Source organism: Chiloscyllium plagiosum, chromosome 20 (assembly GCF_004010195.1).
Source record: "Chiloscyllium plagiosum isolate BGI_BamShark_2017 chromosome 20, ASM401019v2, whole genome shotgun sequence".
Lineage (NCBI taxonomy): Eukaryota > Metazoa > Chordata > Chondrichthyes > Orectolobiformes > Hemiscylliidae > Chiloscyllium > Chiloscyllium plagiosum.
This window is the reverse complement of record NC_057729.1, coordinates 48,250,280-48,278,167: the sequence shown is the minus strand read 5'-3', so window position 1 is coordinate 48,278,167 and position 27,888 is coordinate 48,250,280. Positions and strand designations below refer to the sequence as shown.

Below are 27,888 nucleotides of genomic sequence, written 5' to 3'. Positions count from 1 at the left end.
GATGGACTAGGAATAAATGTACAAAACTGGGAAAAGGCTCATTTTACTAAGATCAGTTAAGAATTGAACTAAGTGGACTGGGTAGACAAGCGGGAGGCTGGAAGAACACAGCAGGCCAGGCAGCATCAGGTGGAGAAGTCAATGTTTCAGATGTAACCCTTCTACAGGTTCAATCCTCTAAGTGGACTGGGAGCAGCAACTTGCAGATAAAATGTGTGCGAGCGATGAGAGTCAATCAAGAAAGAAATAGTGAGAGTACAGGACAAACATGCTCTCTAAAGACAAACAGTGGACCAACAGCAAAGAACCCTGAATATCAAGGGACATAAAGGCTAGGATTAAGAAACAAAGAGAAGCTTATGGCAGATATCGTGGGCTCAATGCTCAAGGGCAGCATGGTGGCTCAATGGTTAGCACTGCTGCTTCACACGCCATGGACCCGGGTTCAAACCCAGCCTCGGGAAACCGTCTGCATGGAGTTTGCATATTCTCCCCGTGTCTGCATTGGTTTCCTCTGGGTGCTCCGGTTTCCTCCCATAGTCCAAAGAAGTGCATGTTAGGTGAATTGGCCATGCTAAATTGCCCATAGTGTTCAAGGACATGTAGGCTAGGTGCATTAGTTAGGTGTAATGGGTCTGGGTGGGATACTCTTCAGCGGGGCAGTGTGAACTTGTTGGGCCGAAGGGCCTGTTTCCAAACTATAGGAATTCTAATTCAACATAGCAGAGTTCCACTGGTATAAATAGTGTAGGGAGAAATTAAGAAGTTAGGAAAATTAGAGAGTGCATGAGGAAAGTATTGGTGAGTTGTTGTTTTGAATATACAAAGAGCAAGACAAGAACTGGGGAAAAGGTAAGGCCCATTAGGAACCATTAAAGTAACCTGGATGTAGACACAGTACTCAATGTATACTTTGTGTTGGTCTTAACATTGGAAGAGGACTGTATCGACATTAGGGTGCAGGACTGCCAAAGACTAGAACATATCTGCACTTGGAGAGACAGAATTAATTGGGGATAGTTAGAAGTGATGTCTCAAGGGGAGGTTGTGTTTGGCAAATGTGATCAGATTTTTTAAGGAGGTAACTGGAAGTGTTGATGAAGATATTCATTTGATGCGTTCTACATGAACCACAGCAAGGCTTTTTCTCAGGTCCCTTGTGGCAGACTGGTCAAGAAAGTAAGAGCCCATGGAATCCAAAGCAGAGTAGCATGTTGGATCCAAAATTGGTTGAGAGGCAGGAAGTAGAGGGTGATGGTAGAGTGATGATTTTGTGACTGGAATTCTGTTTCCAGTGGAGTTCTGCAGAAATTGGTGCCCTTGATGTTTGTGGTTATATATTAATGATCTGGACCTAAGTGTAGGGCGTATGATCAAGAGGTTCATGGATGATATGAGAATTGGTGAGGTGGCAAATAGGGAGGACGACAGCTGTAAACTGGAGGAGAATATCAATGGATTGGTCAGACACACCAATGTAAAGCAATGGACTTGGAGAGGCAAGGGATTACACTGTGAGTGTTAGGAACCTGGAAAGTATTAAAGGTCACAGGAACGTTGGTGTGTACATCTACAGATTCCCTAAAGGTAGCAGGGCAGGTAGTGAAGAAGTCATATGGGACACTTGCCTTTATCAGTTGAAGACCAGAATACAAGAGCAAGGAGGTTATGCAGAACTGTATGATAAGATGGTGAGGTTGCAAAGTGAATACTACATGCAGTTCTGGTCACCACACTATAGATGTGATCACATGAGACAGGAGAAGATTTACCAGGCTACTGCTTGGGATGGAGGGTCTGAACTCTAAGGAAAGACTGGACAGGCTGGGGCTGTTTATCTTGGAGCAGTGAATATTGAGAAGGGACCTGATAGAGCTCTGTAAGTTTATGAAGTATTGATAAGGTTAATAGGAAGACACTTTTTTTTCCATTTATAGAAAGGTCAATAACCTGGGGACATAGATTTAATGTAAGAGGAAGAAGGTTAAGAGTTGAAGAGAATGGTTTTCACCCAGAACGCTGTGGCAGTCTGAAACTCACTGAATGTGTGAGTGGTTGAGTCAGAAACATTTAAGCAGCTTGCATTGCCCTAGCTCCAGGTCTATGGGTCAAGAGCTGCAGAATGGGATTAGTGAAGTGATGTTTTTCATGACAGGTATGAATGGACCAAATTGTCTCCTTCTGTGCTGTATGTGCTGTAAATGTTTATGAGTCTATCAGACCAGACTGTCAAACCAAATGATAACCAAGAAACATTTAAACCTTTTGCTTGTGGGCCTATCTAGGATCTGTTTTTCCACACCTATTCTTCAAATTATCTTGTGCTCCTTTATGGCTACATATGGCATGTTCAGATTCTTAGGCTGTGTGTACCACAATGTTGTGTAATAAGTTGTTGCTTTGTGCAATCTGGATTAGTTCTGCATCCAACAATAAGCAGTTTGATGCTCACTCACCTCCCTCTGTTCTTCCTCGTCTTCATTGGCTTGATTCCCTGATCTCTCCTCTGAATAATAAATCTTGCTGCTCGTGAGGACAAAGTAGTGTGGATTCCATTCCTAGAAAAACCACAGGAAAACAAACAAGATGCCAAGTGGTGAGTACATCACAACAGATCCATGACTGGGAATAAGTTGTTAAAGAACAGACCTGGGCTACAAATAAAGCTGACAGAATGTTTTATGTTTTTATATATTCATTATACAAACAACATTTTATAGGTTTAAAAAAGTGGATGTGTTGCGGAATTGTTTCTATCATCGAAATGTGCCTTGGTATTGAAAGTTTGGGAACCACTGTGCAATAACAGAACTTGGTATCAGGGTCTGTTTTGGTCTCCAAAATTTTTATTTATATATCTCGATCAATGCAGCAAAGATAAAATTAGATCCACCTTGATACTCCAAACTAAATCGTGGTGTGGAGAAAGTGAGGACTGCAGATGCTGGAGAGAGAGTGTGGTGCTGGAAAAGCACAACAGATCAGGCAGCATCTGAGGAGCAGGAGAATGCACGTTTCAGGCATAAGCCCTTCATCAGGGGTGGTGTGCTAATGTACCAGTCTTGCTCTGCAACAGTCATGTTTAATGTATGCTCTGTGTTTTATCTACCAAGTTGTCGCAAAGTTTAATATTTTCTGATGAGATTACCTATCATATTTAAAAGTCCAACACTTCCTTTGACTGTACAAATAGAACATAAACTGCATTGTACACATTCCGTCTTCTGTTTTCTAATTTTCAAAACAGAAGTTACTTGGACATGTTGTCACTTTTGCAGGTGAGCAGACACTTGTTTTCAAAAGGATATTTATTCGGGGGAATGTCAACTTTGCGAAACAATTTCTTGTATAATGTACAAAAATTAAATTTACACATTCACCTGGTTCAATGATCAGCTTATTATCTGGTCTTAATACACAGAACTAATAGCAGTCTAACATGTTGGTTAAAGTCCATGTTCTTATAATTTCTACTTTTAATTGTATTCAAGTGGAATCCACCTCTGTCCAATTTATTTTGGCTAATGTGAATAATCAAGTCATTCACCAGCTTTGATCCAAATCATTTGCAGTGAGACTATTTTGCACCATTGTAATGGCTGAAACACCAAAATTAAACAGTTTAACCTCTAAAGATTGGAACTGAAGAGGCAAGCACAAGACATAGGTCGGGGATCGCCCAGTGGTGTTATCACTGGGCTGTTAATCCAGAGGTCCAGGTAATGTTCCGTGGACCCGGGTTCGAATCCCGCCATGGCAGATGGTGGAATTTGAATTTAATAAAAATCTGGCAGTAAGAATTTAACGATGAACATGAATCCATTGTCAGGGAAGGAAACTGCCATCTTTACCTGGTCTAGCCTACATGTGACTCCATACTCACAGCAATGTGGTTGACTCTTAACTGCCTCTGGACGGGCAGTAAATGTTGGCTTGGCCAGAGATGCCCTCATTCCATGAATGAATTAAAAAAAACATATTTAAAGGAGATCTATTCGTCCGAATTAATAAATTTCTCCATATTTACTGGAAAATAAACTATGCACAGAATTTTTAAAAGGAGCTCCTCATTACACAGTTTCAAGATTTAGACCTTGGAGGCTATGTTTCATAGTGAGATATCAGTGTACAATTCAGACAAACTGAGTGACTTGCAGGAGAAGCTGGTGTGCTCTCTACATCCACTGGGTGAAAGTAATGAAAGCTGTGGCATTGATTCTTACAGATTAGGATAAGGCCACTTTGAATCCGAGCTAAGTGATCTAAGAATTCCTACTCTTGGTTGCTAGCTATTGGAGGAGCAGGAGTGAACAACCAGGACTATGACTAACTGTTAAGGTCATCATAATCCAACAGCCCAATACCAGTTACTGGACTCTTCACTAAGACATCAGAAAGCTGCTGCCTACGAGATTGAGTCACTGACTTTTGTAAAGCAGGGAGCAATTTGAAACAGATGGAAAGTAAGGAACTGGCAATGTCGAACTTCAATACGAATGAGGTTTGCTGCTTATGCTGGATTAGAATCTGCTACTTGAACCATCAGCTTATGAATGTAAGACTGGAGTAACATTTCAAACCTGGCACTTACATGATTGATTGGATCTTCGAGATACAAGATTCCATTCTTTATCGAGTTGCTGATGTCGTTCTCGGAGTAGGTAGAAGTTGAAACCTCTTCATAGGCACTGCCCTCAGCCAGTTTCTTGTGCTGCAAGGAAGGAAGAGATGGAGAATGAAGAGGGGAACATTCCCACAGGATCCCAATTAGTCCAATTCCCAATCACCATGTCAGGTACAACCTCCTTATTATAGCTCCTCAGTTTTAAAATCCTTTACAGTGCTGCAAAACCTGAGTCCCCTTGCAACTAATCCCAAACCTAAGGTTTATTGATAAGTATGTAAGTTTGCTCGCTGAGCTTGAAGGTTTGTTTTCAGACGTTTCGTCACCATACTAGGTAACATCATCAGTGAGAGTGCCCGGTGAAGTGCTGGTCGTAAGTCCTGCCTCTCTATAGGTTTTGGTTTCTTAAGGTGGGTGATGTCATTTCCATTTTTTTTTCAAAGGAAGGTAGATAGATTCTAGATCGACGTGTTTATTGATGGAGTTCTGGTTAGAATGCCATGCCTGGTTAGAATTCTCATGTGTGTCTTTGTTTTGCCTATCCTGGGATTTGTGTGTTGTCCCAGTCAATGTATAGAAACTAGTTATAGTGAGTTGTGTCTTTTGGTGGCCCGTTGGTGTTCATTTATCCTGGTGGCAAGTTTCCTGCTAGTTTGTCTGATGTAGTTTTTTTTTTTACAGTTCTTGCACAGCATCTTGTAAATGACGTTAGATTTACTGGTGGTATCTAATGGATCCATTAGTTTCATTAGTCGCTATTTAAGTGTGTTGGTAGGTTTGTGGGCTACCATGATGCCAAGGGGTCTGAGTAGTCTGGAAGTCATTGCTGATATGTCTTTGATGTAAGGTAATGTGGCTATACCTTTTGGGTGCATTGTGTCTCTTTGTTTGGGTTTGTTTCTAGGAGTTGGCAGATTGTGTTTATTGGGGACCCGTTTTTCTTGAAAACGTTGTATAGATATTTTTCTTCTGCTTTTTGTAGTTCTTGAGAGCTGCAGTGTGACGTCGCTCGTTGAAATAATGTCTTGATGCAGCTCTGTTTGTGGGTGTTGTGGTGATTGGTTCTGACGTTAAGTACTTGGTCGGTGTTTGTTGTTTTTCTGCAGGCGCTGGTTTGAAGCTCTCTGTTAACTGTATGTTCATCTATCTTAAAAAGGCAAATGCTCTACTTGCAGATACTGACACTTACTAGCAGGAGGCGATAAACCCGACCCCACAGTAATTAAACAGAATCTCCTCCTTTTTAACAGCGCTTAAAAAAATCAGGAGAACTAAACAGGACAGACTTCCGAAAATTGAAACCAGATGGATCCAACACACTATGCTGCTATGGATTACCAAAAATACACAAACCAGGGCCCCCCCTCAGACCCACAGGCTCCCTACCTGGTACACGAACATACAGCGTAGCCAAAGAACTCGACCAAAAACTAAAACACCTAATTGAAGATTCACACCACTCCATTCACTCCACCCAAGAATTTCTGAACACCATCAAAGACACCAAGATAGTAGAGGATGAAATAATGGTCTCCTTTGACGTTACAGCCCTTTTCACGTCAATTAACATCGATCTGGCCAAAGAAACACTGGCATCACTACTCTGAAAACTAGGACCACAAACACCAGACAGCACCAGCTTCATCAGCAATGACAACATCCTCAAGCTAGTGGTCCTGTGCCTCACCATCCACTTCACATTGAATAACAAAGTCTACAAACAAGTCAATGGAAAACCTATGGGATCACCAATATCAGGGCTCATAGTAGAAGCAGTAATGCTGACACTTGAACAAGCTGCCCTCCCATCTATCCAACCCAAACTTTGTTGAAGACACACCTTTGTCATCACAAAATGGAACAAATTAGAGGAAACATACAATACCATCAACAATATCCTGACAGGCATAAAATTCACAAAAGAGGAGGAGAACAACAACAGACTCCCATTTGAACGTACAGTTAGCAGAGAACTTCAAACCAGCGTCTACAGAAAAACAACACACACGGGCCAAATACTTAACTTCAGAAGCTATCATCCCAACATCCATAAACAGAGCTGCATCAAGACATTATGTCAACAAACAACATCACACTGCAACACCCAAGAACTACAAAAAGCAGAAGTAAAATATCTCTACAACATTTTCAAGAAAAACGAGTACCCAATAAATACAATCCACCAATTCCTCAAAAACAAATCCAAATAAGCAGACACAACGCAACCAAAAGGTATAGCCACATTACCTTACATCAAAGACGTAGCAGAAATGACGTCCAGACTACTCAGATATCTTGGCATCATGGTAGCCCACAAACCTACCAACACATTTAAACAACGACTAATGAATCTAAAGAATCCAATAGATGCCACCAGCAAAACTAACGTCATTTACAAGATACCATGCAAGAACTGTAAAAAAAACTACATTGGACAAACTAGCAGGAAACTTGCCAACAGGATACATGGACACGAACTGGTCACCAAAAGACATGACCCACTACCACTAGTTTCTATACATACATACAAAGACGAACACCACTTTGACTGGGACAACATACACATCCCAGGACAGGCGAAACAAAGAAATGCACGAGAATTCTTAGAGGCATGGCATTCTAACCAGAACTCCATTAATAAACACCTCGATTTAGACCCTATCTACCTTCCCTTGAAAAAAAGAACCGGAAATTACATCTCCCACCTTAAGAAACCAAGACCTATAAATAGAGGCTGGACATACCACCAGCGCATCACCAGAGCTTCTCACTGATGATGTTACTTTGTATAATGGTGAAACATTTGAAAAGAAACCTTTAACCTCAGCAAGCAAACTTACATACTTATTATCAACCTGAGCTACAAATCTCAAAAGTCATTAAGATTTATTGAATTAAATTTAAATTTCCCTTGTTATTCATTCATATTCTCATGTCTCTAGCTAGGATTAGAAGGATATGGGCCAAGTGCAGGATAATGGGGTCAGCATGGATGGACATTTTGGTCGGTGTGGACCAGTTTGGGCCAAAGGGCCTGTCTCCATGCTGTAGGACTCTATGACTCTAACTTGTCCAGCCCTCTTAATGGCAATTTAGCAACTGAACCATTACACTACAGTCCCCAATCTTCAGCTTGCTCTCTACAATATTACCAAAGTCCAGAACCCCACCCTCATGCTGCCATGAGTGTCTCCATTTCTGGACTCTTAAACAATTAGCAACCTTCACTAACCTTGCACATCTTCCACTGAATTACAATGTTTATATTACTGTATGTATGTTCTGTTGACAACCTGGGCTTCAATCACCTCAAAAGTCACCACCTAAGAGCCATTTCCTTCTGCAATCTTCAACTAGATCAAGACTTAAGTTGTTTCTACTGAGGGCAGTCTGAGCTGTTAAACACATTGTTGTGAAGTGATAATAGCAACAGATATTTTTAATTTGTTCACTGGATGCAGGCATCACAGATTTACTGCCCTATATTTAAATAATGATCGAGTCACCAGAAAATTCTGGAAGTAGTAGTGGAACTCAGGGCTGTATGTCCTCCTCAGCTTACTTCTAAGATGCAAGAGTCATAGCACAACATATAGGGCCCTCAGCCCAGAAGCATGGATCTTGTCTGTTTTTCTTATGTTTTCTTTCAATACTGTTTTTTAAGGTTTCCATTTATTATGACACCATTCCTTCTTGAAATGACCTTGGTGGATGGTGTCTTCTCCTGGCCAGGCCCAGCGACAAGAATGATTAGATTTAGATTAGATTACTTACAGTGTGGAAACAGGCCCTTCGGCCCAACAAGTCCACACCGACCCGCCGAAGCGAAACCCACCCATACCCCTAACCTAACACTACGGGCAATTTAGTATGGCCAATTCACCTGACCCTGCACATCTTTGGATGGTGGGAGGAAACCGGAGCACCCGGAGGAAACCCACGCAGACACGGGGAGAACGTGCAAAATCCACACTGTCAGTCGCCTGAGGCGGGAATTGAACCCGGGTCTCTGGCGCTGTGAGGCAACAGTGCTAACCACTGTGCCACCGTGCCGCCTGGTACCTGGTGGGGCGGTCTCCCAATGTGACAATCTTGACCAGGAGAAGCGGTTTTGGCCTGGGGTGGAGGTCTAGTCCCAGTGTGGAGGTCTAGTCCCAGCGCGGAGGTCTAGTCCCAGCGCAGAGGTCTAGTCCCAGCGCAGAGGTCTAGTCCCAGCGCAGAGGTCTAATCCCAGCGCAGAGGTCTAGTCCCAGCGCAGAGGTCTAGTCCCAGCGCAGAGGTCTAGTCCCAGCGCGGAGGTCTAGTCCCAGCGCGGAGGTCTAGTCCCAGCGCGGAGGTCTAGTCCCAGCGCGGAGGTCTAGTCAGCACGGAGGTCTAGTCAGCATGGAGGTCTAGTCCCAGCACGGAGGTCTAGTCCCAGCGCGGAGGTGTAGTCAGCGCGGAGGTCTAGTCCCAGCGCGGAGGTCTAGTCCCAGCACGGAGGTCTAGTCCCAGGTTGGTGGCTTGGTCTTGGCCCAGCAGTGCACAGTGGTTTTCCAGCCTGATTTTCCAGCGTACCCCAAACCCAGGAGCCATTAACTGGGAATGAATTTTTACTTTTTTGTTCTTATTACTTACGACTTCTGTCATTCATTTAGGTGCCATGGTATGGCAGGTTATAAAACTTTTCACTGTATTTTTTTGTAAAAAATACACATGACAATAATTTGTTTTTCTATGCCAATGCAGTCAGTTATAACGTGTCCTAACAATACTATAAATGTGAAACCTCAGTCAGTTTGATACATCTTAAGCAGAGGAAAGTGTATGATTTGAAAAACAGCTTCCTCTTCCATAAGATCATTCAGCAAACTAAGAAGCTGACATTAATGGCAGTGACTGACCTTAATCAGGAATTTTCTCCTCAGTTGATTCGGTGACGGAAGCCCGTCTGCAGTGATGTCAACAGGTTTGGTCAGCAGCATGTCACCAAACACCTTCTTGAAAACATTAGCCATATTGCGCTGTTGAACGATACTACAATGATCTTCAATGGACAAGATTACAGGATACCTGTCAAATAATCAACAGCGCCACGGTAAATCTCAAAGAACAGGCACACATGAACTCAGGTAGTATCTTCCCTAACCAGCTCAGACGACATTGAATGCCACCTTATCCTATGCTAAATTTCACACTTCTGGAACTGAGTCCCATTGCTACCAATGTTTTTACTGAGCTGTTTGAACATAGCTGCTAAACGTATCTATCCAGTACTCGCAACACAGCAGTCAATGGATGGGTAAATGAACAGGAAGGGTAAAGAGGGATACGGGCCAAGTGCTGGCAAATGGGACTAGATTAGTTTAGGATATCTGGTCGGCAAGGATGGATTGTACCGAAAGGTCTGTTTCTGTGCTATACTCTATGACTCTATGGCCCAACTGTGAAATCCTACATACATGGGTTCAGCTAGCCTTTAAAGCAAGCCAATGAACTTCTGCTGGACACAACATAGAACTAGATTTTAAATAAATGTATGCAATTTTTTTGTTTCATTTATCTCTTTTGTCTGAGTTTAGTAAATACTCATTAGCGTCAAGGCTTTGATCAATATTACTCTACATTGACTTTCTAGTCTATAACTTTCTGGCCTTGGGGGGGGGGGGGGGGGGGGGGGGGGGGGGGGGGGGGGGGGGGGGGGGAGGGGGGGGAGGTTGAGTAAAAGCATGTGACATATTTTAGCTCATCCATCCAGAAAGTCTCTCCATCGCCACATCCAGCTGAATGTTAAATTATTTCATGATCTATTCTTTTATATCCCATGGTCATGTTATCAGTATACTTTCAAGACACATACTTATGAAGTCACCATAATTTGTGATCTGAGGGTATAAAGGTCTCAGATTCTGTCTTATCTCAAGATCATCGGGGTTGGGATGCCATGTGGTGGTGAAGAAGGCATTTGGTATGCTTGCCTTTATTGGTCAGTGTGATGAGTTTAAGAGTTGGGAGGTCACGCTGCAGCTGCACAGGAAACTGGTTAAGGCACTTTTGCAATACTGCGTTCAGTTCTGGTCTCCCTGCTATGAGGAAGGATGTTGTTAAACTTGAAAGAGTTCAGAAGATTTACAAGGATTTGTCGGGGTTGGAGTGTTTAAGCTGGTGTTGGAGAGGGTGAATAGGGTGGGGCTGTTTTTCCTGGTGCGTCGGAAGCTGAGGGGTCACTTCAGAAAGGTTTATAAAATCATGACGGACATGAAAAGGGTAAATGGACATGGTCGTTTCCCTAGGTAGGGGAGTCCAAAACTAGAGGGCAAAAGTTTAAGATAAGTGGAGAAAGATATAAAAGGGAGCTGAGGGGCAACCTTTTCAAGCAGAGAGTGGTGTGTGCACGGAATGAGCTGCCAGAGGAAGTGGTGGAGGTTGGTACAATTACAGCATTTAAAAGGTATCTGGATGGGGAAATGAATAAGAAGGGTTTAGAGGGATATGGGACAAATGCTGGCAAATGGGACTAGATTAATTTAGGATGTCTGGTCGATATGGACGAGTTGGACCGAACGGTCTGTTTCTGTGCTGTATGACTATCAATTGAAGCATGAAACTCTACTGGAAGCATGCTGATCTTTATAATCTAATAGCATAATGTTAGCCCAGACACCTATGTGCTCAAGAATGTAAAGTTTGAGTACAATTGTTAGCTGTAATAAATATCAGCTGGCTTCTTCAATACCATGATATCGTGCCCAGTTTTTTTTAAACATACAGGCGATAACAATCAGCTAAACTCCTGCTGGAGGCAGACAATAAGGATTGTTGTTTCTAATTGTCTATCTATCAGTTCTCTCCAAGAACGAATTTTAATCTGGGCACAAGCTCCCTGCTCCATTCTCCAGCGTAACCATCAGAGGCGAGTCCATGTGAGGTAGTCCTTCTGCCTCCATCAAACTGCTGGCAGCTGCCTTGTCTCAGAAGCACAACGAGGAGCAGTGGCCTTTGCTGAGACTGCAACAATCACCAAAGGAAGGTCTTCAGAGGCTGAAGTGAGTCCAGGGCCTCACCATGACAGGGGAGGGGAGGGGGGGACTGGGTGGTAGGTCAGGTGTGGGTTCCATCTGACAGGCTTAAAACTTGACAGTGGTCACCCCTACAGTGGATAAAATCGCAACAATGGCTGAAGGAGGTTAGTATGTGGCCATGGATTGGCTATTTATGCACCCAATTGGTCCAATGGTGAGTGGACCACCTGATGCCTCCCACAGTGGTAAATTTGCAGATGGGAGTATAGGCAGCTGGCATGGAATCGATGTCCTAGTGCCCAATGTTACGCACCTAATTCTTTTGTGCCCACCCCAGGGTGCTGAAACTCTTTTGTCCTGGTGTAAGTCTCTCTATGTTGTGACAACAAATATTCCATGATTCACCCTAAGTTTGCCTTTTTAACCTGTGACCTTTGTCCTTCGCTTGAAGTATCTGAAATATTTTTGACATTTATCTCTTCAGTGCTATTCATTTTCTTAAATACTACCATCTAAACTCTTCTCAGGCAAACCAGTCTAAACAGTTCAGGATTCCCAACCTTTTCTACACTGGGCCTATCTCCAAGGGTGGACATTGACCTTACATTGATTTGTGTAGGATGCACAACTTCAAAAAAGGCCATTCAGCCCTAAAGGTTCATGCTGATGTTACAGTTCAACGCAAGCCTCAATGTGCCCTTCTTCATCAGCAATTGCTTTCTTACTCAGGTGCTTGTTGAACTTTAAATTTAAATGTATCTATTCTATTCACCTTCATTACTCTTTGTGGTAGTGAGTTTCATATTCAAACAACTCAGGTTTTCCTGAATTATATACTGCGTGGAAATGAGACTCTCATCTCTTGTGGGGTCTAGTTTTTGAACTTTCCCACCAGTGAGAATACCATTTCTAAATCAAACCCTTCCACAATGTTTAAGGCCTTTATTGGGTCACCACTCAGACTTGTCTTGTCAGGGGAGCTGATAGTGGCATGGTGGCAATGCTCCTAGGCTAGTAATCTCAGGAGCCAGGTAACCCTCTGATACCATGGGTTTGAATCCCACCATGCCAGTTGGTGGAATTTAAATTTAATCAAACAACCTGAACTAGTTGGTCAGGTCACGAAAATACCATTAATTGTCATGAAAACATTTCTGGTTCACCGATTCCTTTCAGATCGTTTGGTGGCTCTGTGGTTAGTGCTGCTGTTGCATAGCACCAGGGAGCCAGGTTTGATTCTAGCCTCGGATGACTTCATTGAGTTTGCATGTTCTTCCTGTGTCTGCGTGGGTTTGCTCCGGTTTCCTTCCACGGTCCAAAGATGTGCAGGTTAGATGCATTGGCCATGCTAAATTATCTGCAGTGTCGAGACACATGCAGACTTAGGTGAATTAGATATAGGAAATGCAGGGTTCCAGGATAGGTGAGAGGGCTGTGTTTGGGTGGGGTGCATTTTGGAGGGTCGGTGCAGCCTCGATGATCCAAACTGCCTCTTTTCACACTGTAGGGGCTATATGGTTTTAGTAAAGGAAATGTACCATCCTTAGCTGGTCTGGCCTACACGTGACTCCAGACCCACAGCAATGTAGCCACCCTCTGAAATAGTCCAACAAGGATAGTTCCTTGAACAAAGCAGAGTAATGAGGGATGGAAAACAATACTGGGCTTACCAGTGAGGCCCATTGCCCAAGAAAGAATAAATAAAGAACCACATTCAGGTCTTAAACGTCTCCCTTAAGTCTCATTGACTGGGGCTTGGCATAGTCAAAGTGCTGTCTGAGCAGAATATTGCACAAGTTTGACCAAGCTCTGATTTACAGACTAGTTCATCGTCTTCATAACTTACTGCTTTATTGGCTTTACTGGAAATGACAGTTATGGCTTTCAAAAGAGAATTGAACCATTAGCTAAAAGGGAAAAATTTCCAGGGTTATGGTGAAGGGGAGGGAGTGGGACTATATGAGTTGCTCTTGCAGCGAGCTAGTAGACATAATGGGCTGAATGGCCTCCTTCAGTTTTGTAATCACCCAATTCTGTGACAGTAAATCACCGCGAAGAGAGGAAAAAGGAACGGAATGGTTTAAAATAGTGTCAGATTTTCACCGCTTTGACCAATGCCTACAATGCATGAAAACATTATTCACTCCAATTGCGGACAGAATTGCGGAAGTAATATGTTGCTGAGTGGATTCTTATATATTCAAAATGGGGGCAAACCACATACAGAGGTTATCGTGATAACAAAAAGATAGTCTTACTCTGAAGTCACAAAGGCATGTTCCTTGATTGTAGTCAGAACATCATTAAACTTGATTTTTGAAGTCAGAGTGTGACCATGGTAAATAACTGGCATTCCCTCGGGTCCATCCCAGCAATCCACTGTAAGAAAAGTTACAATTGGTTTAATGTGTGTCCAAATCTGATCCAAACACACTAATTGTGCTCACTTCGCCCATTCACCCATATTAATCACCCTGTTTATTTACATCTCTCCTAAATTTTTTAATGGTATTAAAACAATCTTCAGTTTATTTTGATAGAACAATCTCCTTTATCATGACTATCATCTGTCCTGCAAATTCTGACTCCAGATGGAGTGCCAACTGCTGTCTGATGCTTCATCCGAATGCTCAATATTCAGGTGTACTCCCCAATTCATATCATCCATCGATTTTGCCACAGGTGCCAATTGCGGCAGAACTTTGTTGTTGTCAGATATTCACAAGTCTGGGACCAGTGGACATCCAGACAGAGGTCAGACATGCAGGATGAGAAGTGGATGCACCTGATCCCTCATTGAGGGGCCTATGCTGGGCACTGACACCATCAGTGGAAGGTGAGTTCAGGCTCAAATCCTTATCCTCAAGGGTCAAACATGGGCTGGCTCAGAATAAAGGGACACCAATTTAAGACTGAGATGAGGAGGAATTTCTTCTCTGAGGGTTGAGAATCTTTGGAATTCCTTGCCACAGAGAACTCTGGGGGCAGAGACCTTGTGTTATTTTAAGGTTGAAATAGATTCTTGATCAGAAGAGGGATCAAGGGTTACGACGATAGGTAAGTGAATGTGAGAAATGTCATATCTGCCATGATCCTACTGAAAGGTGGAACAGGCTCGAGCAGACTACTCCCATTCCTGTTTCTCACAGCGTTATGATGGACTCGGTGCCATGTAGACAGGGGAGACAATCGCCTACTGGTCCTATTGCTATAGTATTAATCCAGACACCCGGGGACCCGGGTTCAAACCCCACACGGAAGATGGTAGTATTTGAATTCAATCAACATTTGCAATTAACAGTCTAATGCTGACTATGAATCCATCATCAATTGTCAGGGAAAGCCCACCTGGTTTGTTAATATCTCTTAGGTTACCTACCCTACCTGTTACTCCAGACCCACAGCAATGTGGTTGACTCTTAAACTGCCCTTGGGATGGGCAATAAATACTGGCCTAGCTTGTGATACACCCTCATCCCATGAATGAATTTTTATAAAATGCACTACAGTCACTCTGATGAAGTGACAACTGGTGCTAAGCAACAGAGCATAAGCCTGTACCTCCAAGAGATTAAAAGATATTCTGTCTAAAGGTGACTGACCTGAAATATTAACTCTGTTTTATTACTTCCAGTGGTACTGCCTCACATGTTCTGTATTTGCAGCAATTTCTGTTTTTATCACTTTAAATATCACTGGGGCGGCACGATGGCTCAGTGGTCAGCACAGCTGCTTCACAGCGCTAGGAACCTGGGTTCAATTCCAGCCTCGGGTGACTGTCTGTGTGGGGTTTGCACATTCTCCCCATGTCTGCATGGGTTTCCTCCGGGTGCTCCTGATTCCTCCCACAATCCAAAGATGCGCAGGTTAGGTGAATTGGCCACGTTAAATTGCCCATTGTGTTTAGTGATGTGTAGGTTAGATGCATTAGTCAGGGGGTAATATAGAGTAGAGGAATGGGTCTAGGTGGGTTACTCTTTGAAGGTTTGGTGTGGACATGTTGGGCTGAAGGGCCTGTTTCCCCACTGTCGGGATCCTAAAACAAAAACTTCTAAATTGCCATTTTCTTATATATTTCTGTGTTTAATTCCTCTTTTTAGATCCAATCTTCAGGAAGCCACCACTCACCATGGAGATATACCTTTGAAAACAGGCCAGACCATGTTTGATGTCAGAGTTAGAAATGCAGGTTGCATTAAGGTTCAGACAGATCTGCTTCCAATCGATTCTGGAGCTGCTGATGCTCATTAGACATTTGTACTTAAAGAGTTGAGTTCTTTGCACTTCAACCTCATGCTCCTGATCTTTGGCTGCCAGGTATGGAGAAGGGTGGGCAAGTTGGCAGATCTCCCCGTGGGTCTGCTACTGGATCTGCCCAAAGTAGCCACCAGTACGTCCAGGCAGTGGGCTATGGAGGGTGTCATAGTTCCTGACTACTGTCCCTCTTCCAAGGCTACATTCACGCCTAGGAGTCCTTCTGAGGGAGCATGTGGTGTCTGTTAACTTTCAGAGGGAGATGGGCACCATTAGGGGTGCAGTGCCTTATTTTTCCCTCCAACTCTATTTTACTTCAGCCCCCTCCCTCTTTCCCCTATCATTCCCTCACTTCCGGTGTCGTTGCACTACCCTTGACAGGCTGTTTTTGTAAGTTATTCCTTTAAATAGAAACACGGATGATTTGATGGTAGTAAAAAAGAACTTCAGCTCTTGGTGTTTGTGATGCAGCAATAACATATCTTTGGGCCTGAAGGCCTGGGTTCGAAAGCCCAACAAGCCAGGCAGCTTCAGGAGGTGGAGAAGTCATTGGTTCTGAAGAAAGGTTATGCCCGAAACGTTGACTTCTCCACTTCCTGAGGATGCTTGGCTTGCTGTCTTCTTCCAGCCTCCTGTTTGTCAACTTTGGATTCCAGCATCTGCAATTTTTTTTTTGTCTTGAACTCGGTTCAAGTTGAGACAAGGACCCGAGGGCACAGCCTGAGTAAAGGGAAAACCTTTTAGAATATAGATAAGGAGAAATTTCTTCAGCTAGTGGTGAATCCATGGAATTCATTGTTGCAGAAGGCTGTGAAGGCTAGATCATTGAGTATATTTAAGATTGAGATAGATAGGTTTTTGACTATCAAGGGAATCAAGGGTTAAGGGGAGAAAGTGGGAGAATGGGGTCGAGAAACTTATCAGCCATGATTGAATGGTGGAGCAGACTCGATGGACTGAATGGCCTAATTTCTTCTCCTAAGGCTTATGGTCTAAGTCCCATCTGCTCCAGAGGAGTATCGTAGTATCTCTGAGCAGGTTGATTAGAAACTTGTGAAAAATCTGTAGGCCATCTGAGACAATTTCTTGACATTCTCTGTGCTATTAGGGAATGCTGAATTCTCATGCTTTCAGGAAACCTAAGCAACAGTAGTAGACTCGTGAACTTAAGGGCATTTAAATGGTCATTGGATAGGCACATAGACGAGAATGGAATAGTGTAGGTTAGATGGGCTTCAGATTGGTTCCACAAGTCGGCGCAACATTGAGGGCCGGAGGGCCCGTACTGTGTTGTTCTATGAAACCGATTTTCGATATAAAAACAATTACTCATGATCCTTTACAGGAGCACTAAAATGATATGATAACCCATTGGTTCAGGCTGAGCTCAGGTTTACATTTCCAAGCCGAACAGACAATGTCCCCAACCATTTACAATCTCCTCATCCCTCTCTGTCCTGCACCTCAGATCTACTCAATGGGTTACACATTGCTCAATAAAGTAACTCAAACAGATCACAGGAAGACATACTGATGTGCTTACATTCAATACACCGGCATCCCATTCTTAGGCAGCGAGCATAGGCTTCCAGTGAGGATTCGCTGGAGAACTGATCCCCTGTTAGGTAGCTGCAACAGAGACGGCATGACTCATAGACATATCACACAGATAGCCAAGGAGATAGATATACAGGAGTAATGGCACACTATTTACAACTTTGTTTTAAAATGGATGAGCAGATCTGCATTCATCACAGGCACTGACAGGGTCCACGAACTCGGCGACCAGATTCAGTCCACTTGCAACCCTTAAGAATGCCCGATTTAGACACTGTGGCAATAAACCATCTCTGGCAGTAAGGCCAAACAGTTGTTGTTGGATGAGCTATGTGTCAGCCGCAGCACCTGTGTTCAGTTCCATTGCAGTCAGTGACATCAACTATTTGGCTGCTACTTATAACAAACAGAGGGGGATTAGATTAGATTACTTACAGTGTGGAAACAGGCCCTTCGGCCCAACAAGTCCACACCGACCTGCCGAAGCGTAACCCACCCATTCCCGTACATTTACCCCTTTACCTAACACTACGGGCAATTTAGCATGGCCAATTCACCTGACGTGCACATCTTTGGACTGTGGGAGGAAACCGGAGCACCCGGAGGAAACCCACGCAGACACGGGGAGAATGTGCAAACTCCACACAGTCAGTCGTCTGAGTCGGGAATTGAACCCAGGTCTCTGGCGCTGTGAGGCAGCAGTGCTAACCACTGTGCCACCCAAATGAGCTCTGATGGCTGCACGGCTTGTTTGTGATACAAAGGGACACCAACAGCACAAGTTCAATCCCTGCACTGGCTGAGGTTACCATACAGGCCCTTCCTTCTCCTTTCATCTGAGGGATGGTGACCCTCAGGTTAAACCATAACCAGTCATCTCTCTAATGAAATGGCAGTCCTCCAGGACTTTGGCAACTTTATTTACTATAACTAATAGTAATTGTATACTGCCCAAACAAATTCTCAAATCATTTGTATACTATGAGTTGAATAAAGTTGAGCACTCTTGTAGTCTATTCATTCTAGATCCTGTTTGTCTAATCATGTCACAGTAAATGACATTGAGAACATTGCTGTTCAGGTCACTTTGCCTCAATATAATTGTTTGACTGGGAGAATGTGAGTTACACGAGCATAGCCAGCATTTATTACCCAAACACATTCCCAGTTACACTGAGATGGTGGTGGGGAGCTCCCTTCTTGAATCACCACTGTTCAGCACCATTCACAATTCGAAGCACTCCATTTACAATTGCACTAAGACCTGGACAGTATTCAGGCTTGGGATGATAAGTGGTGATAATGCTGCTATGACAATCTTCGGTACGGATGGCAGTGGAATGTTACGGCTTGTTGTCAGGTTTTTTAAAAAAAATCTGAATTTGGAACAGCAATTGAAAAGAGAGTCTGAACTGAGAAGCAGAAAATGCTGGAGAAATGCAGCAGGTCTGGGAGCATCGTGGAGGGATAAAGAGAGTTAAAATTTCAAGTCCAATATGATTCTTGCTAAGAACTGGAGCAGTAGGAGTCAGAGTACAAAAGAGGCACTTTGGCCCATTGAGTCTGTACTGATCTATCTATACCAATCACACTTTCCAGAACTTGGTTTCCAGAACTGTGGTTGCTCAGTTGTTGAGTGAAGTTAAAAGGAAATCAGATTTTTGGCCAATGAGGAAATTAGGCATATGAGGATACAACAATAAGGTGTAGTTAAGATAGGAGGTCAGCATGATCGTATTAGATTAGATTCCGTATAGTATGGAAACAAGCCCTTCGGCCCAACAAGTCCACATCGACCCTCCAAAGAGTAACCTACCCAGACCCATCTCCCTCTGACTAATGCACCTAACACTATGGGCAATTTAGCATGGCCAATTCACCTGACTTGCACATCTTTGGACTGTGGGAAGAGACCAGAATTGCAGAATAAATCTGAGGGGCCAAAAGGCCTATTCCTCCTATTATTTCTTATGTCTTGAAAAGTTACACAAACCTCATTATAGTTTAAGCTGCTTGGTAGAATAACATCTTTCCCTTCTGCTGCTCCAGGATGTACAGTTCAAACAATTTCTTTACATCACCTTTCTGCCCACAGCTATGTCACATAACTTCCTGTTTACAGGCCTATCTCTGTCAGTGATACTGAAAGTGGCAGCAACAGGTGCAGTGTTTGTTTCATATAGTGTACAGCTCACAACTTTCAGGAGTGAGCTGCTCACTGATGCTCAGTTTGGCTTTTACCAGGGCCACTCAGCTCTTGACCACGTTATAGCTTTGGTCTAAGCATGGACAAACAGCTGAGTTCCAAAAGGGAGGGGAAAGTAAATGCCTGGACCTCAAGGTTGCATTTGACCAAGTACAATATCAAGAATCCCTAGCAAAACTCAAGTCAATGGGAATCAGGTGGAGTCATTCCTAGCACAAGGGAAGATGGTCGTGGTCATTAGAGGTTAATTATCTTACTCCCAGAACCTCACTGCAGGTGATGGCTCGACCATCTTGAGCAATTCAAAAATTACCTTCTCTCTACCATTAGATCAGTAGTAGAGATGTTCACTGATGATTGCCCAATGTTCAGCACCATTCACAATTCCTCCCAATTTGAAGCTATCCATTTCCAAATGCAATAAGACTTGGACAATATTCAGGCTTGGGTTGCTAAATGATAAGTAACATTCTTGCCACCAATATGCCAGGCAATAACTATGTCCAACATGAGATAATCTAAACGTCTCTCCATAGGATTCAAAAGCATAACCATCACTGAATTGTCCACCATCAAGATCCTGGGGGATTATCATTGACCAAAATCTGAAGTGGACTAACCATATAAATACTGTGCCCACTAATGCAGGAAATTTTGCAGTGAATAGCTCACCTCCTGTTTCCACAATGAGCGAAAGTGAGTACTACAGATCCTGGAGATTACAGTCGAGAGTGTGATGCTGGATGTTTCAGGCAAAAGCCCTTCATCATTTTACACTCTATTTGCCTAGATAAGGGTAGCTCCTACAACACTCAAAAAGCTCTACACCATTCAGGACAAAGCAGCCCATTCGATTGGCACTCCATCCAATGCTTCAACATTCACTCCCATCACCATGGACACACAGTGTTAGCAGCTTTTACCAGTTACAAGGTGCAGTGCAGTAACTCATTCAGGCTCCTTCAATAGCACCTTTCAGATGCACAACCTCTACCATCTAGAAGGGCAAGGGCACCAGATGCAATGGAACAGGGCCATCTGAAAGCTTCCCTCCATGTCATACACCATCCAGCGTCACTGGATCAACATCCTTGAACTCCCTCCCTAACAGCACTGTGACTGTCCCCAGTGAAAGACTCTACTGATTCAAGAAGGTAGCTCACCATCACTTTCTCTGGGGCAATTAGGCATCTGCAATAAATGCCAGAGTAGCCAGCATCTTGTACAATGACAAACTGCAAAACAGCCTGGCAGATCATGAACCACATATATAGCAACCCAGTTGGCGCAGTGCTAGCCACTTGCTTTCAGTATGCATCTTCTTCCAGGAGTTTTGTGTATAGAATCCTTTAGCAAAAATTATTATTGATGTTGGCAATGGGATCCATATTTTATGTGGAGTTAGCTGCTCTCAACTGGTGAGGTAGTTAGTTGTCCTCTGGCCTAGGGAGAAAATAAAAATTGTCTCGGAATTCCTCATTCTTAATCACTAACCAGCTGCTTATGTTTTTAATAGGGAAGCAATGGTATTATTGCTGGAGATCTGGGCAATGTTCTGGAGACCCAGGTTTGAGAGTTTACAAAGCTCTAGTTAGGCCCCATTTAGAATATTGTGTCCAATTTTGGGCCCCACGCCTCAGGAAGGACACACTGGCACTGGCACGTGTCCAATGGAGACTCAGCAAGTACAGACATTGACATTGATCCCTGGAATGTTAGGTCTAATATATGATGATAGGCTGAGGATCCTGGGATTGTATTCATTAGAGTTTCGAAGGTTGAGGGGAGATCTAATAGAAACTTACAAGATAATGCATGGCTTAGAAAGGGTGGACGCTGGGAAGTTGTTTCCATTAGGCGGGGAGACTAGGACCCATGGGCACAGCCTTAGAATTAGAGGGGGTCAATTTCGAACAGAAATGAGGAGACATTTCTTTAGCCAGAGAGTGGTGGGCCTTTGGAATTCATTGCCACGGAGCGCAGTGGAGGCCAGGACGTTCGGTGCCTTCAAGGCAGAGACTGATAAATTCTTGATCTCGCAAGTAATTAAGGGCTACGAAGAGAGTGCGGGTAAGTGGAGTTGAAACACCCATCAACCATGGCTGAGTGGATTCAATGGGCTGAATGGCCTTGCTTCCACTCCTATGTCTTATGGTCTTAAATCCCACCATTGGCAGATGACGGAATTTGAATTCAATAAAAATCTGGAATTAAGAGTCTCATGATGAAACTATTGCCAATTATTGGAAAAACCCATCTGGTTCACTAATGTCCTTTAGGGAACAAAATTGCCATTCTTACAGCAAAGTGGTTGACTTAACTGCCTTCTGGGATGGGCAATAATTGCTGGCCTACCTAGCAACACTCTCATCCCATACAAAAATTGTGCCTGCAAAGATATATCGGATAAAAGGCAGATTGGACTCTGCTATAGGAGGTCATGTAGGCCAGATACTGGTAAGTTTGTGCCTGTGGACTTGCACTTTCAGAATGGAGAGAAGGAAGGGGCTGACCTGGAACCCCTCCCCCATTACCATTCTTGATGGGGAAGGACACAGTCAAGTTAGAGTCTCTGGTGACAAGCTGTTACTAGTTCCAGGAAAGGTCTAGCTGGGGTAATAACACTAAGCATACACATTGTCTACCCCCTTAGTCTACATTTTTTTCTAATCGCCTCACTTACCACATGCCATATGCAAATTAGAAGGATTTACAGGTCAATAATCTAGTTACCTGGTTATGAACACACTCTCGTAAGGCTTAACTCCTGGAATAGGGGTTGAAACCAGAACTTCTGGCTCAGGGACAGCGATGTTACTCGCTGGGTTATAAGACTTCCAGAACAAAGTTCAGAACTCAGAAAATCTATTCTAAAGTACAGACATTGACTAAACTGCAGGCTATGGGCAAGGTTCCTTAAACTTCCACTAGAAATCGGGTCATGCGCTTTAAAGAGGTTTGATTCATAAGGAGTGGAGACTACACATGGCTGTCCATTCAGTGATGATTACTCACGTGTTATGCGACGATGAGATCCAGTAATGGGATAGTGGATTGCTCATCTCTTCCAGGAAAACCTGATCATACCTTGAATCCCAAATGGAGTTTTCTTTGGAAAACAGGAAAGTCAGGAACTGAAAGGATAAGGGAATAAACAGTCAAAGGTTTCAAGTAGCAACAACAAAAGCTCACCCAACCTCCATACTCCAAACTCACTTTAACACCCCAACGAGGTTACAATTGGACTTAGTAAGGGACCCAAGCACCATTCTGACAACTTTACTGAGTCTCCATACAGTAAAATGGAAGTATGGTGACTATACTATAATATTTGAGCTGCGGTTATATAATCACATGCACTGCTTCCCCTAGCATTGTCCTATACCCACTTCTCAGTGCCTTAAACATCCCTTCCCATTTCAAAACCTGCCTGGACCATGTCTTCTGTTAACCATAGCCCCCTCTCTCCATTTAGTTATGAATGCCCCCTTTGTTCCATGCCTGAAAACATGCCGAAATATTTACTTACAGTTATAGAGTCATAGTGATGTGCAGTATGGAAACAGACTCTATGGTCCAACTCATCCATGCCAAGCAGATATCCTAACCTAATCTAGTTGCATTTGCCAGCACTTGGCCTATATCCCTCTACACCCTTCCTATTCATATACCCATCCAGATGCCTTTTAAATGCTATAATTGTACCAGCCTCCTCCACTTCCTCTGGCAGCTCATTTCATACACGCACCACCATCTCTGTGGTAAAGTTGCCCCTTAGGTCCCTTCCATATCTTTCCCTTCTTACCCTAAACCTATGCCCTCTAGTTCTGGACTCCCCCACCTCAGGGAAAAGGCCTTGTCTATTTACCCTCATGATTTTATTAACCTCTATAAGGTCACCCCTCAGCCTCCAATGCTCCAGGGAAAACAACCTCAGCCTATTCAGCCTCTCCCTACAACTCAGACGAGGAGTTGTTACAAAGCAGTTTCCTATAGATTTGTGGGCGGCACAGTGGTTAGCACTGCTGCCTCACAGCGCTGGAGACCCGGGTTCAATTCCCGCCTCAGGCGACTGACTGTGTGGAGTTTGCACGTTCTCCCCGTGTCTGCGTGGGTTTCCTCCGGGTGCTCCGGTTTCCTCCCACATCACAAAGATGTGCAGGGTCAGGTGAATTGGCCATACTAAATTGCCCGTAGTGCTAGGTAAGGGGTAAATGTAGGGGTATGGATGGGTTTCGCTTCGGCGGGTCGGTGTGGACTTGTTGGGCCGAAGGGCCTGTTTCCACACTGTAATCTAATCTAATCTAATCTAGATGACCTGATTTCCACACAGAGCAAAGCAAGAGTGTGAAATCACTCTTGTAGGTTGTATCACATTTTTTTGTTCCTTCACAGGATGTGGCTATCATTGACAAGGTCAGCATTTATTACCTAATGTCTGATTACCCTTGAGATAATGATGGTGAGCTACTTTCTTGAATATCTTGAGCGATCTATGGAGAGAAAAGCAGCTAAGCTTTAAGGTTGATGATCTTTCATCAGATCAGTTCTGATCAATCTGTGGACATTAACTGTTTCTCTCTGTACAGATGCTGCCTGACCTGTTAGCTTTTCCAGCACTTTTTGCTATTATTTCCAGATTTCCAACATCCATAGTATTTTGCTTTCGATTTGGCTATTTCAGAGAGGGAGAGTCAGCAGCATCACAATGGATCTTGAGTCATATCAAAAGAAGTATAAGGATATGCCAAGAAAGTACAGATTCATCAGTTTCACTATTGTGGTAAAATGTTCTGGAAACAATAATTTCAGGATATAATTAGTCTTCAGTGGGATGAACATGGACTAGTTAAGGACAGCCATTCTGGAGTTTCTTAAGTGCCGATCACATTTAACTAAATTGCCAGTGCTTTTTTGAAGAGGCAACAAAAAGGGTTGATGCCAGCAATGCTGGTTATATGGTGTACATGTAACTTCTGGAAAGTACTGGATACACAGCTCCACAAAGAAACTTGTGAGAAAGTTAGAGATTAATTAAAGAGGCAGGAGCAATATGGATACAACCTTGGCTGAGTGGCAGGAAACAGAGAGCACTGGTTAATGGATGATTTGGGGGGCACTAGAGCAGAGGGACCTTGTGTAATTCGTCAAAGGTGGAAGGACAGGTTGTACACCATTTAAAAGGTGTCCAGTTGGGTATATGAGTAGGAAGAATTTAGAGGGACATGGGTCAAATGCTGGCAAATGGGACTAGATTATTTTAGGATACCTGGTTGGCATGGACCAGTTGGACTGAAGGGTCTGTTCCATGCTGTACAGCTCTATGACTCTATGAGATAGCAGTTAATAAAGCATACAGTATCCAGGAGCGAGTCATACACTTTCTCTTCTCCATGAAAAGATTCCCATTTTTATAACTCAGCACTGGAACCTTTCTTGTAAATCTCATCTGCACTCTCTCTAGTGCTTCCACACGGTCGAGGATTCTGTGGTTCTATGACTGGGAAGCACATTAATGGCACATGTGGTCTGTGCGGCTCAGTAGCAGGGCATATTTTCTGTTGGGAGGGCATATTATTGGGCTTTGTTTGTTTTTACTAGGTCCTGCATTGATGACACAATTTGTTTACTTTTCCTTTCAAAGCTCCCAACCATGAAACCTCCATTTCCTTGTCTTGACTTTAGTGTGGGGGTTCATTTGGTAGCACTTCTACTTTTAGTGCCTGAAGGCTGTAGATTCAAGATGCACTCTAGGACTTGGGCACAGAACTCAAAAAGGTGATACACAAGAGCATTACTGAGGGAGTGCTGTACTATCAAAGGTGCTATATTTTGGTTGGGACGTTAAACTCCAGCACCAATTGCCTCATGTATGTAAATGATCCCACAGCACTCTTAAAAGATAGCAGATACATTATCGCCAATGTTCTGAACAATATTTATCCCTCAATGAATAACATAAAAACAGATTATCTACTATTTGTCACATTGTGGTTTATGTTTATTGCTGTGTGCTAAGTGCTCTATTTCCTACATTTACAATTGTAACATTTTTAAATTATTGTTCTCAGAATAAGGGTATCACTGGCTAGATCAGTGTTTATTGTCTATTCCTAATTTTTTTTTAAACTTGCGAGACATTAGCGTCGCTGGCTGGGCCAGCATTTATTGCCCGTCCCTAGTTGCCCTTGAGAAGGTGATGGTGAACTGCCTTCATGAACCACTGTAGTCCTCTTGCTGTGAGTTGACCGTCAATGCTTTTAGGAAGGGAATTTTAGGATCTTAACCCAGCGACAGAGAAGAAACAGCAATATATTTCCAAGTCTGAGTGGCTTGCAGTGGTGGTGGTGTTCCCATGATTCTGCCACCCTAGACCGCCTCGATGGAAATGGTTGTAGGTTTGTGTGGTGCTAAGGATCTTGGTTAATCTTGCAGTCCATCTTGTAGATAGTACATACTGCTGCTGTTGAGCGTTAGTGGTGGAGGGAGTGGATACTTGTGGATGTGGTGCCAATCAAGTGGGCTGCTTTGTCTTGAACGGTGTCAAGCTTCTTGAGTGTTATTGTCCATTCGGAAAAGTAGGGAATATTGCATCACACTCCTGGCTTGTGCCTTGTAGACGCTTTGGGGAGTCAGGAGGTGAGTTACTCGCTGCAGTATTCCTATCCTCTGACCTGCTCTTGTAGTCAGTCTATTTATGTGAGAAGTTCAACTGAGTTTCTGGTCAATGGTAACCCCAAGGATGCTCATAACAGCAAATTCAGTGATGGCAACACCATTGAATGTCAAGGAGCAATGTTTAGGTTATCTCTCGTTGAAGATGGTCATAGACTAGCATTTGTGTGGCATCAGTCTTACTTGCCTCTTGTCAGCCCAAGGCCAGATCTTGTTGTCTTTGAACATGGACTGCATCAGTATCTGAGGAGTCACAAATGGTGCTGAACATTGTGCAATCATCAGTGAACATCCCCACTTCTGACCTTACAATTGAGGGAAGACCATAGATAAAGCAGCAGAAGAGGGTTAAGGCCTAGGACACTACTCTGGGGAACTCCTGCAGAGATGTCCTGGAGTTGAGATGACAGACTTCCAACAACCACAACCATCTTCTAACGTGCCGGGTATGACTTGAACTTGCCCCTTGATGACCATGGATTCCAGTTTTGGTAGGGCCCATTTTCATACCCGGTTGAAAGTGGCCTTGATGTTGTTACTCACACCTCGCCTCTGAAATTCCATTTACAAGTTTGCTGACAACACCACTGCAGTGGTGTGGATCTTAAACAACAACGAGACAGAGTACTGGAAAGAAATAGACAACTTCGTGGCATGGGTGTAAAGATGACAATCTCGCCCTCAATGTCAGCAAAATGAAGGAGCTGATCATTAACTTCAGAAAGCAGAGTGGAGGGCACGCCCATGTCTGTATCAATGGTGCTGAGATGGTTGAGAACTTCAAGTTTCTCGGAGTAAATATCACCAACAATCTGTCCAGGTCCATCCACGGTGATACCACAGTCCAGAAAGCATGCCAACATCTCCACTTCCTCAGAAAGCTGAGGAAATTCGGCATGTCCACAATGACTCTTACCAACATTTATAAATGTACCGTAGAAAACATCCTATCCAGCATCACAGCTTGGTCAGGCAACTGCTATGGCTAAGGCCACAAGAAGTAACACAGAGTTGTGAATGCAGCCCAGTTAATCACAAAAACCAGCCTTCCATCCATTGACTCAGTCTACACTTCCTGCTGCCTTGGGGAAGCAATCAATATAATCAAAGACCCCCCTCCGACCCTACATATACAAGATCTAAAACAGCTTCTTCCCCACTGTTATCAGACTTATGAATAGACCTCTCATGTATTAACATTGATCTTGCTCTGCACCTAGCTGTAACACTATATTCTGACTTCTGTTCTATTAACTTGATGCACATATTCAAGGTATCATTTGTCTGGTTCGCATACGAAACAATACATTTCACTGTATCTCAGTTCATGTGACAATAATAAATCAAATTAAATCAAAATCAGCTCTTTTGTCCATGTTTAGACCATAAGACCATAATACATAGGAGTGGAAGTAAGGCCATTCGGCCCATCGAGTCCACTCCGCCATTCAATCATGGCTGATGCGCATTTCAGCTCCACTTACCAGCGTTCTCCCCGTAGCCCTTAATTCCTCTAGACAACAAGAATCTATCAATCTCGGCCTTCAACTGGACTTCATTGAGTTGTAGAA

At 43.4% G+C, this 27,888-nt stretch overlaps 1 protein-coding gene across 1 annotated transcript in view; it reads right to left on the bottom strand.

The window, feature by feature from the left end:
- plcg1 (phospholipase C, gamma 1) overlaps positions 1 to 27,888 on the bottom strand; it is a 118,684-nt gene that overhangs the window by 63,688 nt on the left and 27,108 nt on the right. The window contains exons 9-14 of the mRNA XM_043710716.1: positions 22,658 to 22,776; positions 17,423 to 17,508; positions 13,884 to 14,004; positions 9,508 to 9,676; positions 4,592 to 4,711; positions 2,457 to 2,558 (exon numbers count right to left, since the gene is read on the bottom strand). Coding sequence (XP_043566651.1) covers positions 2,457 to 2,558; positions 4,592 to 4,711; positions 9,508 to 9,676; positions 13,884 to 14,004; positions 17,423 to 17,508; positions 22,658 to 22,776 — 717 coding nt within the window. The remainder of the gene's footprint in view (positions 1 to 2,456; positions 2,559 to 4,591; positions 4,712 to 9,507; positions 9,677 to 13,883; positions 14,005 to 17,422; positions 17,509 to 22,657; positions 22,777 to 27,888) is intronic.